The sequence below is a fragment of the Ixodes scapularis genome, unplaced genomic scaffold, assembly GCF_016920785.2.
Source record: "Ixodes scapularis isolate PalLabHiFi unplaced genomic scaffold, ASM1692078v2 PGA_scaffold1__304_contigs__length_218370807, whole genome shotgun sequence".
In the NCBI taxonomy this organism is placed as follows: domain Eukaryota; kingdom Metazoa; phylum Arthropoda; class Arachnida; order Ixodida; family Ixodidae; genus Ixodes; species Ixodes scapularis.
In genome coordinates this window covers 143,363,624-143,375,898 of record NW_024609846.1, presented here as the reverse complement: position 1 = coordinate 143,375,898, position 12,275 = coordinate 143,363,624, and the positions used below count along the sequence as shown (strand labels likewise).

Below are 12,275 nucleotides of genomic sequence, written 5' to 3'. Positions count from 1 at the left end.
TCGGATCTTGGCGAATAGCGGCGCGGCGGCTCGTGGAAAACAGACGCGGCGCAATTCTGGCTCCCGTAGGGAGCCTATACAGGAACTCTCGAGGAGTCATGTAACGGGCGCCCCGCTGCGGCGAGACGACGAAACGCACTTCTCCCCAGCGATGGAATGTCCGCTTTTGCTCCTCTCGTTCGTCTCGCTACCGCTTCTTTTCTTGTCGGGTTCGAAAACCATGTTTCGGGTCCTCGCCGCTGCAAAAGCTGTGTGCTGAATACCAGCTTCCCCAAGAAATGCTCTCTGCTACCAGATCCTCGAGCACCAAATCTGCGACCAGGCAGTTTATGGCTCCGTTGTCGAACTGCCAGACTTTGTGAGTATAGAGGAGGCTCTGGCTTGTCAAACTTACGATTGCACGGGCTTTCCCGGACGAACAGAGGCATGGCGGCGGCCAGTCGCCCCGCTTGCAATTGTCTATAAGTCCTCAGCCCAGCGTGCGATATCCTAAGCCCAGCGCGCACAGTTTCGTCGTTTCGGAAAGCGAGCAAATCACGCGCCATACGCTCGAACAGTAGAAATGAAACCGGCCAGGAGCTCTGTTTCAGAAACGTATATATTTTGGGAAAACTTTTTTTGACAATGAAGCCAAAGCTATAGGTGCCCGTGCGACTGCGCACACTGAGTGCCGATCACAGCTGTGCTCGCACGGTGTTCACTTCTTCGGAAATGCAAGAAAAAGTTGTCCCCCAAATCCTAAACAGAAGGACATCTATGCATTTTATGATATTCTGTTCACCCTTAAGCTGAGACCGCAGCCAAAACTACAAGCAGCAGCGAGGCCGCGCTCCTGGCTTCGAGAAACATTTCTAGCGCAAGCGCTTGTTCTGCAGAAGAACGCTTCAAAGCATCAGCGACCTCGAGCTCTCGTGCTTGTGGTATTTGCTGCAGTCTCAGCTTAATGAGGGTGAACGGAGTATTCTTATTGACACTGTGGGATTCCCCTAAAGGGGGAGGGACGGAGGGGGTTACCACATAGAAACACCGTAGGTTCCTTGGGTCTGTATAATGACGTGTTTATTTGACGAACACGCCACACGTTTTCCCTGAGGGCCAAGAAAGGCCGAGAAAACAGCGCAGTCTCTATTGACAGTATCTGCACTCGGAGTCCGCGCTGCCTTTATTTACAACTTCACGGGAGGGAGGGGGTGAGAACAGAAAGCAGGGCTCCGTCGAGCAGTACCTTCCCCAGCGGGAGTCACCCTTGGTCGTTGGTTTTTATCGTCGTATATAGCCAGCGTGGCTATATACGACGATTCAGCAATTGAGCAACAGGGGCACCTCTGTACAGCCCCGTGCCACCCCCAATTGAATGGGCTGGCGGAGCCCGCCGTCCGTACATAAAACGAACGATTAAAAAAAATACACAAGCAAATGTCTTATACCGCTACCGACGGGCACCTTTGACATGTCGCAAAAAAACCATGTCATGCCGGAGACGAGCTGCGCTCAAGGATAGATAATGAAGTAGTACCCCCTTCATCACAAGTCGGTGCCCACGACAACACTTACCGCTCATTCACACTGGAAGCGGATCCGCGTTCGCAAAGCGGTTGCGAACGCGGTTGTATAAAGATCCAGCATAGACAAATATATACTTCGTTTCAGCTTCGGTCCAGACGCAGCCGATGCTACAAGCGCGAGCATGTGGTCCAGAACAGTGGTTGCACTGCACGAGCGCGCGTGCTTGGCAGGGATGCTGAAAGCCCGGAGCTCGCGCTTGTAGCTTTGGCTGCGTCTGGACCGAAGCTGAAACGAAGTATAGTACTACGTAAAGAGTGGCCACTCGAGCCGTTTCGCGGCCCAGGAGTTAGGGACTCTACTGGCCGTTAGTAGGCGCAACAGTGCCACTTATCCTGAACCTTTGTCAGATATATAATATTAATCAATAACTTTGTTCTATAGAGTAAACTTTTAAAATTATTACGAACTTTGAAAACTTTTAAAAACGACTTCAACGGTTGTGGCTACGGCTGCGGCGCGACGGTTGGCTTCGGAGTCGCGGACTCGACGGAGGGCGGATACTTCGGCTGCTTTGTCTGTGTCTCTTGACTCGTTGTGTGAGTTGAGTTGGTTCCGCGGCTTGTTGTCTCGTGCGGGTTTCTAGTCATTCTTCCGTTGCGGTCATGGTATACGGTATAACTAGGAAGTATTGTGGCTGTAGTTTCTTTGTTGACGGACATTTCCATTCGGTCACTGAATTTAGAAGCCACTGGACCAGATTGTTTTTCTATTGTTGCTGTATTAGTTACATGGTCATATGTGCAAGCGCTTTTCATGGAACTTGGATGGTAATTTCTTTAAATGCCCTCCAGCATTATGCATTTTTCGCTGTAAGTCTTGCTGTAATACTGTACATTTTTTCCAGTGTTGCACTGTTGACGCCTTATTCATACATTTTGTATCTGTATTCTGATATTTGTAATGTATGAATGACATACATCACTCACCGTCTTCAGAGTTGGTTTGTTTTGCTTGTCATAGTTACAAAAATAAATACTTTTGTGTGTCAATCCCTGGTGTCGTCCCATGTCGTCCCTTCAAGAGAGCACAAATGTAAAAATATCCTTTTCGGTGTGCGGTCAGTTTGAATTATATGTAGCGCTGGATGACTTTTCTTCTGCAGTACAATTAAGGTATACCTATGAAACAATTCTATTTTAAACAAAAACCATGCTAGTTACAATAACACTGACTCGTTAAACTAGAAGTCGCATGCTACTGCCCAAGCTTGCGATCCTCTACATGAACCAGGACAGAGCCCCAAAAGACGCAAAATGGCCACGTCGGCATAAGCGCGATGGCGCTTGACGCCTTATCTTTCCGCCATACCTCTTTTTTTAACTTTCCCCTTCGTCTCATCTGGCGTCTTATAACGGGATATCCACGCGAAGAAGAAATCCGCCCCTTTCCTCCGCGGAGCGCGTATCACGTGAGACATACGTCATCCCTTTTTGACGCCTCGCGGCGCCGTTCTCCCGTTCTCCTCCGTAACGGAGGCGCGGAGGCTTCGTGCTGTCAGCACGAAAGCTCCGCAGGTGCACGCGGCGGAGCCGGGGATGGAGTTTCCCGGGTTGTTGACGTCACGACATCCGTCCGCGGAGTTCTCCTTCGTGTGTACAACCCTTAAAGCGGTATCCACACGAAGGAGAAATCCGCTCCTTTCCTCCGCGGAGCGCGCATCACGTGAGACATACGTCATCCCTTTTTGACGCCTCGCGGCGCCGTTCTCCTCCGTGATGGAGGCGCGGAGGCTTCGTGCTGTCAGCACGAAAGCTCCGCAGGTGCACGCGGCGGAGCCGGGGACGGAGTTTCCCGGGTTGTTGACGTCACGACATCCGTCCGCGGAGTTCTCCTTCGTGTGGATACCCCTTAAAGCGGTATCCACACGAAGGAGAAATCCGCTCCTTTCCTCCGCGGAGCGCGCATCACGTGAGACATACGTCATCCCTTTTTGACGCCTCGCGGCGTCGTCATCCCGTTCTCCTCCGTGGCGGAGGCGCGGAGGCTTCGTATTTTAGCATGAGAGCTCCGCAGGTGCACGCGGCGGAGCCGGGGATGGAGTTTCCCGGGTTGTTGACGTCACGACATCCGTCCGCGGAGTTTTCCTTCGTGTGTACAACCCTTAAAGCGGTATCCACACGAAGGAGAAATCCGCTCCTTTCCTCCGCGGAGCGCGCATCACGTGAGACATACGTCATCCCTTTTTGACGCCTCGCGGCGCCGTTCTCCTCCGTGATGGAGGCGCGGAGGCTTCGTGCTGTCAGCACGAAAGCTCCGCAGGTGCACGCGGCGGAGCCGGGGACGGAGTTTCCCGGGTTGTTGACGTCACGACATCCGTCCGCGGAGTTCTCCTTCGTGTGGATACCCCTTAAAGCGGTATCCACACGAAGGAGAAATCCGCTCCTTTCCTCCGCGGAGCGCGCATCACGTGAGACATACGTCATCCCTTTTTGACGCCTCGCGGCGCCGTTCTCCTCCGTGATGGAGGCGCGGAGGCTTCGTGCTGTCAGCACGAAAGCTCCGCAGGTGCACGCGGCGGAGCCGGGGATGGAGTTTCCCGGGTTGTTGACGTCACGACATCCGTCCGCGGAGTTCTCCTTCGTGTGTACAACCCTTAAAGCGGTATCCACACGAAGGAGAAATCCGCTCCTTTCCTCCGCGGAGCGCGCATCACGTGAGACATACGTCATTCCTTTTTGAAGCCTCGCGGCGCCGTTCTCCTCCGTGATGGAGGCGCGGAGGCTTCGTGCTGTCAGCACGAAAGCTCCGCAGGTGCACGCGGCGGAGCCGGGGACGGAGTTTCCCGGGTTGTTGACGTCACGACATCCGTCCGCGGAGTTCTCCTTCGTGTGGATACCCCTTAAAGCGGTATCCACACGAAGGAGAAATCCCCTCCTTTCCTCCGCGGAGCGCGCATCACGTGAGACATACGTCATCCCTTTTTGACGCCTCGCGGCGTCGTCATCCCGTTCTCCTCCGTGGCGGAGGCGCGGAGGCTTCGTATTTTAGCATGAGAGCTCCGCAGGTGCACGCGGAGGAGCCGGGGACGGAGTTTCCCGGGTTGTTGACGTCACGACATCCGTCCGCGGAGTTCTCCTTCGTGTGGATACCCCTTATGCGGTATCCACACGAAGGAGAACTCCGCGGACGGATGTCGTGACGTCAACAACCGGGAAACTCCGTCCCCGGCTCCGCCGCGTGCACCTGCGGAGCTTTCGTGCTGACAGCACGAAGCCTCCGCGCCTCCGCCGCGGAGGAGAACGAAAGAACGGCGCCACGAGGCGTCAAAAAGGGATGACGTATGTCTCACGTGATGCGCGCTCCGCGGAGGAAAGGAGCGGAGTTCTCCTTCGTGTGGATACCCCATTAAGGGGTATTCACACGAGGGAGAAATCCCGTGGATTTCTCCCCGGCACGCACATCCCACGACGAAAACGTCAGGCTTTGCGATGTGCAAAAAGCCTAACGTTTTCATCTCGTGATGCCCGCGTGCCGGGGAGAAATCCCCGGGATTTCTCCCTCGTGTGAATACCCCTTTAAAGGAAAAGCTGCGTGAATATAAATGTTGTTTGTTACCAGTCCTCATTCTTCTTGCAGCATCGTAAGGGGCAGGCCGTTCTCACAAAAACTAGAATCGAGGGGCCGTGGTCCTCCAAGGCGCCGATTGCTACCGACACCAAGCAATACTACCTGGAAGAAGAGGTCTGCTCCTTCCAACCCCCCCCCCCCCACCCCCTCCCAAACGTCATCAGTAGTGGATCCTCTCATCGCCACCTACCTTGAGTAAGCATCGCCGACAGCGCGTCTTGCAACGTCCCACAACGAGTGGGACGCTAGCACGCGGCGACGCCAAGACAGACGCGTCTGCCGTTTTGCGGCGACCCTCGTCGAGTTTCGGCGTTTCTGCCGCTTGGGGCGGGTCGGGGATTCACTAAAAATGACGTCATGCGCAGGCCTTACTGTCGTCTAGGTGGCATTGCACCAAGTCGATTGCTCACAGGATGACCAGCAATGAGCCACGTTGACTACCGTTACTGCGGTATAGTCCCGGTTACTGCGTAAATATAGATATATTCACGGCTACGTCATGAACCCTTCAGAAGAAAGTAGTGAAAAATATTGTCAACTTTTATCCAATATATAAACGTAAAGTGGCCAGTATTATTTCATGACCGGGAACTAGTGCCTGAGAGGTTGTAATTGCTCGTCATAAGCCTCTGTCCGGTGAGCGTTCCTCCGGCTCTCGGAATCTTCCGCGTGCAAGACTGCTATAACTTTAAAAGTTGAAGGAATTTTGCTTACATTTGTTTAATTTCTATTATATCGGCCCATCTGAGACGCATCATGTCGCATTTCAACAGTGCGATTAAGCTGCGATATCGATCATACTCCTCAACCTACGGCCACGTTGTAGGTCCCACGAGCATTCGCCTTGTGACGCACTCCAGAGGAGACCTTATAGCAAGCTCGTTTTACTGCACTCGTGCCCAGGCGTTCCCATTCGCAGTGTGGAGCGAGTTTGGTACGGTCGGCACTCCACGGGTGGCGGCACCTTCTGAGTTCGTTTCGGCGCCGGCACTCAAAGCGTGCATGCGCTCGCTGCACCGAGAGAATCGAGCGTGCGCCAGGATGCAATCCCGTCATTCATTGCTCAGGCGAGGCAGGCGAGGTGGGAGAGCAGACGACGGGGAATTGTTAGCTACTAATCTGCTACAAGGTGCTATTCGCACAAAACGGAAAAAAGTGGGTTTTCTGCTACAAATTGCGTTTCACGAGAGAGGGGAGTGAACGCGAGCTTGAGCTGTGACTTTCTAGTATAGCTTGTAGGAAGCAATCGACAACCCAAACTTTTGCAAGTTTTTAGTCCTTTCGTTGACATCTGCCGATGTAAAATATGGCTCGGAACAAACATGTCAGCGGTCGCGATATTTCTCTCGCGGGTGTACGGGTGAAAAGTTATTGACGAATTATGGCCGATTGTGGACTCTCGAGTGGTCATTTGTCAAGAAAGCTCGTCTAGAAGAAGCTGTGATCCGTCCAATTAGCAGCCGAGAAAGCTAAACATGGTGATGTTAACCAAAGATTAATCTCACCGCCCTCACAGAAATAAAAGCTGATGTGACCAAGGATCAAAATAAAAGATGCCGCGAAACGTATTGCTGGAGACTCTAACTGACTAATTTGAAACAGTATCAATTCAATAGTTTACGCTTAAAACTGATCAAGCATCTAAGCAAATAGTATCAGCGGTGTTTTCTCCAATGCGAACATGCTACCAGAATTGTAAGATTGCTCAGTTTTGTTGTTTTTAACAGTTGAATTTTTGACACAATGTGGTGGTAACATACGTTGTCTGCAAATATTCTCTCAACAATCGAGTTCTTAAATTCATCTCAAATATAAACATTGCAGCGACCGCACTGTCTCTCGTTCCCGGTTGTCATGCCGAACACCAGGGCGTGATTTTTGGTTTGAAGTCGGTGCTCTTGCTAGAACATAGATGGCGACAGCGTCAGTTGGCAACCGGCAAGTTTGTTCGGGATCGGCTCTCCGTGTGGCACCCCGTGAGTGCGATACATTCTAGGAGAGAACTCGCACGGTGCCAGTGCGTGGGAAACGAACTCACTATTAGAGAGCTAAACGTTCTGCAGATCTATGCTGATTTAATTTATTTTCTAAGATGGTCGCCAGAAGTTTCACCCAATGCTACCGCAAATATGTATAGTTAGAGGTATAGACTGAATATAAAAAATATTCTGACCCATATTCGAACTAAAAACTTTATTTCAGAAAGTAACAATACAACTTGGGCACAAAAGTTACGTTATTTTTTTATTCTCCTTTTCTTAACTTTTTGTGCATGTATAGTAACCCTTACTTTAGGCGTCCAAAGTTGTTTTCAATGTCTTGGAGGAAGAACTAGGTAAACGCAAGACATTCTCCATGAATGCACATCTGAAAAAAAAAAAAAAAACGAAAAATCATTTTTGCTTTTTTTTACTATAGCAGTCAGCAGTCGGAAAACATCAAATGTCACCATCCTCGTATTTTCACAGTCTTTAACAGTCAGCTTTCACAGCAATAAAAACAAATTATGTTCATAATATTATGCACGTTGTCGTACTCGGAGCTGAAACCTGGGCCCGTTTGCTCGAAGCGGTAACCGCGGCTAAAGTTAGCCGCAGTATCTAGGAGAGGGATTTTGAATCACGTGACTGGCTCGGTAGGGATGCAGGAAAACATGGCGGTGCCCCAGTGAGTGAGCGCCGCTCGCTTTGGAACTACAGGGTGATACAAGGAGACGCCAGGCTCTTTAAATCGACCGTAATATTCGGTTTCTTAACCTATCACGCTACGACTTTGTGCAGCGTTGCCCGCAGATGGTGCTTTTTTTTTTTTTTTTTGTAAAATTTGCAAAGAGCGAACTACCTGAGGAAAAAGTAAAGAAAGAAAAAAGGCTTAGCTTCTATGGAAATGCAGCGACGCCACCGGTCTTCAAACAACACGGTGCCGTTTCGCACGCGAGACAAGAGATGGCGCAACGAACGCCACCAACGAACGAGCATACGGCGCCGAGAGCCGGCGTTTTTAGCAGACGATCTTTTCGACTTAAAAGCGGCGCGCGTTCCACAGGCGGCGTCAGTCCCAGAAACAAAAACAGGCGCGGTAACAACAAGGAACTGCAGCTCCTTGTCTACTAAAGACGCCGGGTCTCAGCGTCGTATGCTTGTTTGTTGGCGGCAGTTGGCGTCGTGACCGCTTGCGCCATCTCTTGTCTCGCGTGCGAAACGGCGCCGTGTTGTTTGAAGACCGGTGGCTTCGCTGCGTTTCCATAGGAGCTAAGCCTTTTTCTTTCTTTAATTTTTCCTCAGGTAAGTTCGCTCTTTGCAAGTTTTACAAAAAAAATGCACCATCTGCGGGCAACGCTGCACAAAGTCGTAGCGTACTAGGTTAAGAAACCGAATTTTGAGGTCGATTTAAAGAGCCTGGCGTCTCCTCGAATCACCCTGTAATATGTCGTTGTAGCTGCAACATCGGGCGCGTTAGTCAGCAACGAATGGTGCAGGAGGCTTTTGCTTTGCCTTACCTCACTTAAATTGGAAAGCATGAACAATGACCTCGCCGCATTTTTTTAGATAATCCTTCGATTCTGGCCGTTCCAAAGACTAAATGAACGCGATAATTGTCGGCATACAACGTCTTTGGAAAGCGAATTGCATTGGCTCAACCAGCCGGGTATTGATCGCACACAAAAGTAGACAGCGCCCCAATCGACCTTTTTTCTAATTTACCCAAGCATCGAGGAGAACGCTGGAAATGTAGTTCTACGGCCCGCGCGCGCTGGCCTTCCTCTTATAAAAGATTCGAAGTAAATAATCATCATAAAACTTTGACGAACGCGCGTGCAAGGCAAAATTTCTTTTATACTTTTTGCTTTAGAACAATCACTACTGCAGACGCCAGCACGTGTAACACGTGTAACTATACACTCGTAGTATGGACCTCGGTACTTGGGAAATTTAGAAAAGGTCTCTTGGGACGCTGTGTACTTTTGTGTGCTTTAAATTCCTGGCCGAGTGAGTCAAGGCAATCCACTTTCCAAAGACGTTGCCATGCCGACAATTATCAAATTCATTTAGGTTTAGGAATGGCCAGAGTCGAAAGACTATCCAAAAAATGCGGCGAAGTCATTGCTCATGCTTTACGATTTAAGTGAGGTAAGGCAAAGCGAAAGCCTCCTGCATCATTCGTCGCTGACTAACACGCTCGATATTGCAACTACAACGAAGTGTTAGTTTCAAAGCGAGCGGCGCTCACTCACAGGGGCACCGCCATGTTTCCCCGCATCCCTACAAAGTCAGTCACGTGATTTCAAAATCCCTCTCTTAGGTACTGCGGCTAACTTTAGCCGCGGTTAGCGCTTCGAGCAAACGGGCCCTGCTGGTCAGTATTTTTTGTGATGTGCGTCAGCTGTTGCTTTACTCGCTCTTATTGGCGACGTGACCAATCCAAGATGCTATCCTGGCCGGCCTTTCACGATTAAAACAACGCTCACTGTGACGTGTTGAGTAGGACCAATTTTGCTTTCATCGATGGAAGTAAAAGTAACGTCCAACTGTCCCCCCAGATGGTGTTGGTTTATGTAATGCGATGACTCCAATTTTCCGCTGTTCCTTTTGAAGACACCATCAAACCTGTTATCGACAACTGATAATCCTGGTTGTGTCGTCACAAAGGGAAGAGTAAAGGCCTGTTAAAAAAAATTGGGTTGTGCGTATATTTATAGAGTTTAGAACTTGGTCTGCCTCAACGGGTGACGAATCTCCAAGCTGTAGATTAAAAATTTAGCCAGTGCAGTACAACCGCTAGCCTGGGGTCTTTAACGTGCACCACGCAGTAGTGATATACGACCGCACGCCGGTACGGTGCTCATCAAGATCGAAGGGGGCAGGGGTGGGGATTGAACCCAGGATGCTGTGTTCTGCAGCGCGAACTTTCGCTCCAAGTGCTCCGAGCTGGTGTGCGCTAAAGTGTGCGCTAGCCCACTCGGCCACCGACCCCCTCTAAGGCGCATTACCGACTTGTAGAGCGCTCTCAAGTGCCACGAAGCACACTGGTAGTCTTGGAAATGAGGCGAACTTGAAATATCCTTCAGGATTGGTGCCGAACTTGGCAAATACAGACGTTTATCTTCTGTTTCCCTCTTCAACATCATACTGTTTGTATTTAAGCCAATCAAAAATGCGGAGAACCTGCACACCTATGATAGACGCTTAAAAGCAGACGTACCAGCTCAGTTTTCTGCGAGGCAGACAATCTTTTTATTTATTTCTTGCGTCCTCCTCTAGCACATTGTGAAGTTCCCCGCTTCACATTAAGTCTGACCGCAATAGACACTACGATCCGTTCAAGTCATTCAAATATGGTCAAAAGTGCATCGTCACGGCTCTTGTTGTCTTTGAGGGTTCGCGCAGTATAAATTAAACACTACCAACAAAAAAAACGCAGTATTGTGGCGCATTCACTAGAAGGGAGTGGTTTAGTCGGTGACAGCAAACAGGCAAACGTGATCTGCACCGTGATGTACTTTTGGCGATGCTTAAATTGCTCTGTCAGGTTGATTGTAGGTTGCGGTCAAACTTGAAGTGAAACGGGGTATGTTCAGAAATGAGGTACATAATGTGTTCAGAAATGAGGTACAGAAGGAAAAGGGACGAAAGCTTCTAATATCTTCACCAGAAAGTAGAGGGACACTCTTGGAAAAGCAAGGTAGAGAAAGAGAACACATGAGAGATAAACGAAAAAGAAAAAATGAAGCGAGATTTAAATGTCGGCTGCTAAAGCCTTCAGAGAGATGAGCGGAAAAACAAGCTTTGGTATGCTTGATTCTGTCAAGTGATGGGTGCAAGTACCAACCTTATACCCCAGCAAGCCACAGTATCTTCCATCGGGTTCTACTACGTAACCAGAACGATCCGTAGTGCCTTCGTCGCAGCAAGACACTCTGCAGCTTAGGGACTTTCTACCGGTGGTGTACCTCTTCTGTAAGAATGCATGTCAAGACATTAGGACACGTTAAGTGTCTTCTTTGATTACACGGTGCAAGTAGTATTCAAGATGAAAGCCGTAGTGGTGCGTCATTTCCAGGGGTATTCCTGTAGACGTTTGCGAGCAAAACGTACCAACTGGTACCCTACGCGTGAAAACACGTGGAGCATCCCCGTGAAGATAGGTTTGGCTGGACTGCAAACGCATGTGCCTTTTCACACGAGGAGCAACATGGTGGCCTCCATATGCCCAGTTTGCGGTCGTGGTAGAGTGTACTACAATAGGAGGTAGTGTTGGGACCGGAGCGGCTCGCGTGAGGCGTGTGGTGTAGAGCGCAATAGGTGTCGACACCGCCACCTCGGCAGTACGGTCAGTATGGTGGTGGTTGTGCACGTGCACCGTGTGCACGGACACGTGCGGCCGCACGTGCAAACTGCAGCGATTTTCTGCTGCCCTGTTGACTGCAGTGCCGCGGCGGCACTAATTCCCATTGTCAAGTCGCGCCGGTTCAAATACTAATGTTATCGTGGTGTCATGAATTGAGGTGCTTGCTCTAAAATCTACCGGAAAACCCGTGCCCCTACGTAACAAGTCCCAAAATTCGTCATTTCAGATGTAAGGCGCAAATTTAGGAACGCATTTTTATTTACGCAACGCTCTATAATCAAAAACACAGCTTGGAAATGATGAAACTATACTTCATTTAACCATATATCAAAACGTCGTAATATGTTGGACATACCCCAACACGCACGCACAAGTTAAAACACAGTTTAAACGGTGCAATCACTGCGCCTGATTGGTTGTGCTAGTGATATCATATGATTAAAAAGGGACGACGAACGGGGTGAGGTTGCGCCGCGCTGCTTGACTTGCACCGTCAGTTCGTAGCTTCGAATATGTGCTAACGTTTCATTGAAACGAAGAATAAAGCCATTGAAAACAAAATGATGCATGATTTCCTTGGAACGCATCCCTCAGACATATCCCATGGAGCACGCCAAAGAAACATTGAACTTGGCACAACCATGGCAGTCATAGGGACCCAACTCGGTCCTAATATGGTTTTGCTCCTAGGCGTTAGTTAATGCCGGAGTACTTTTCTTTGGCGCTTCTATGGCTTTTATGGGGCTCGCCACATTTTTGCCCAAGTTCCAGACTTAAGCCCAAGATGCTTCGTC

The 12,275-nt window shown here is 49.9% G+C and overlaps 2 protein-coding genes across 2 annotated transcripts in view; one reads left to right on the top strand and one right to left on the bottom strand.

Annotated features, from left to right (window-relative positions):
- Positions 1–12,275, top strand: part of LOC8050949 — a 266,420-nt gene that overhangs the window by 40,400 nt on the left and 213,745 nt on the right. The gene's annotated exons all lie outside the window — the stretch shown is intronic.
- The window catches only part of LOC115318386, a 72,048-nt gene continuing 67,080 nt past the window's right edge, over positions 7,308–12,275 (bottom strand). The window contains exons 10-11 of the mRNA XM_029978094.2: positions 10,963–11,088; positions 7,308–7,500 (exon numbers count right to left, since the gene is read on the bottom strand). Of these exons, the coding sequence (XP_029833954.2) occupies positions 7,465–7,500; positions 10,963–11,088 (162 nt within the window). The 3' untranslated portion in view covers positions 7,308–7,464. The remainder of the gene's footprint in view (positions 7,501–10,962; positions 11,089–12,275) is intronic.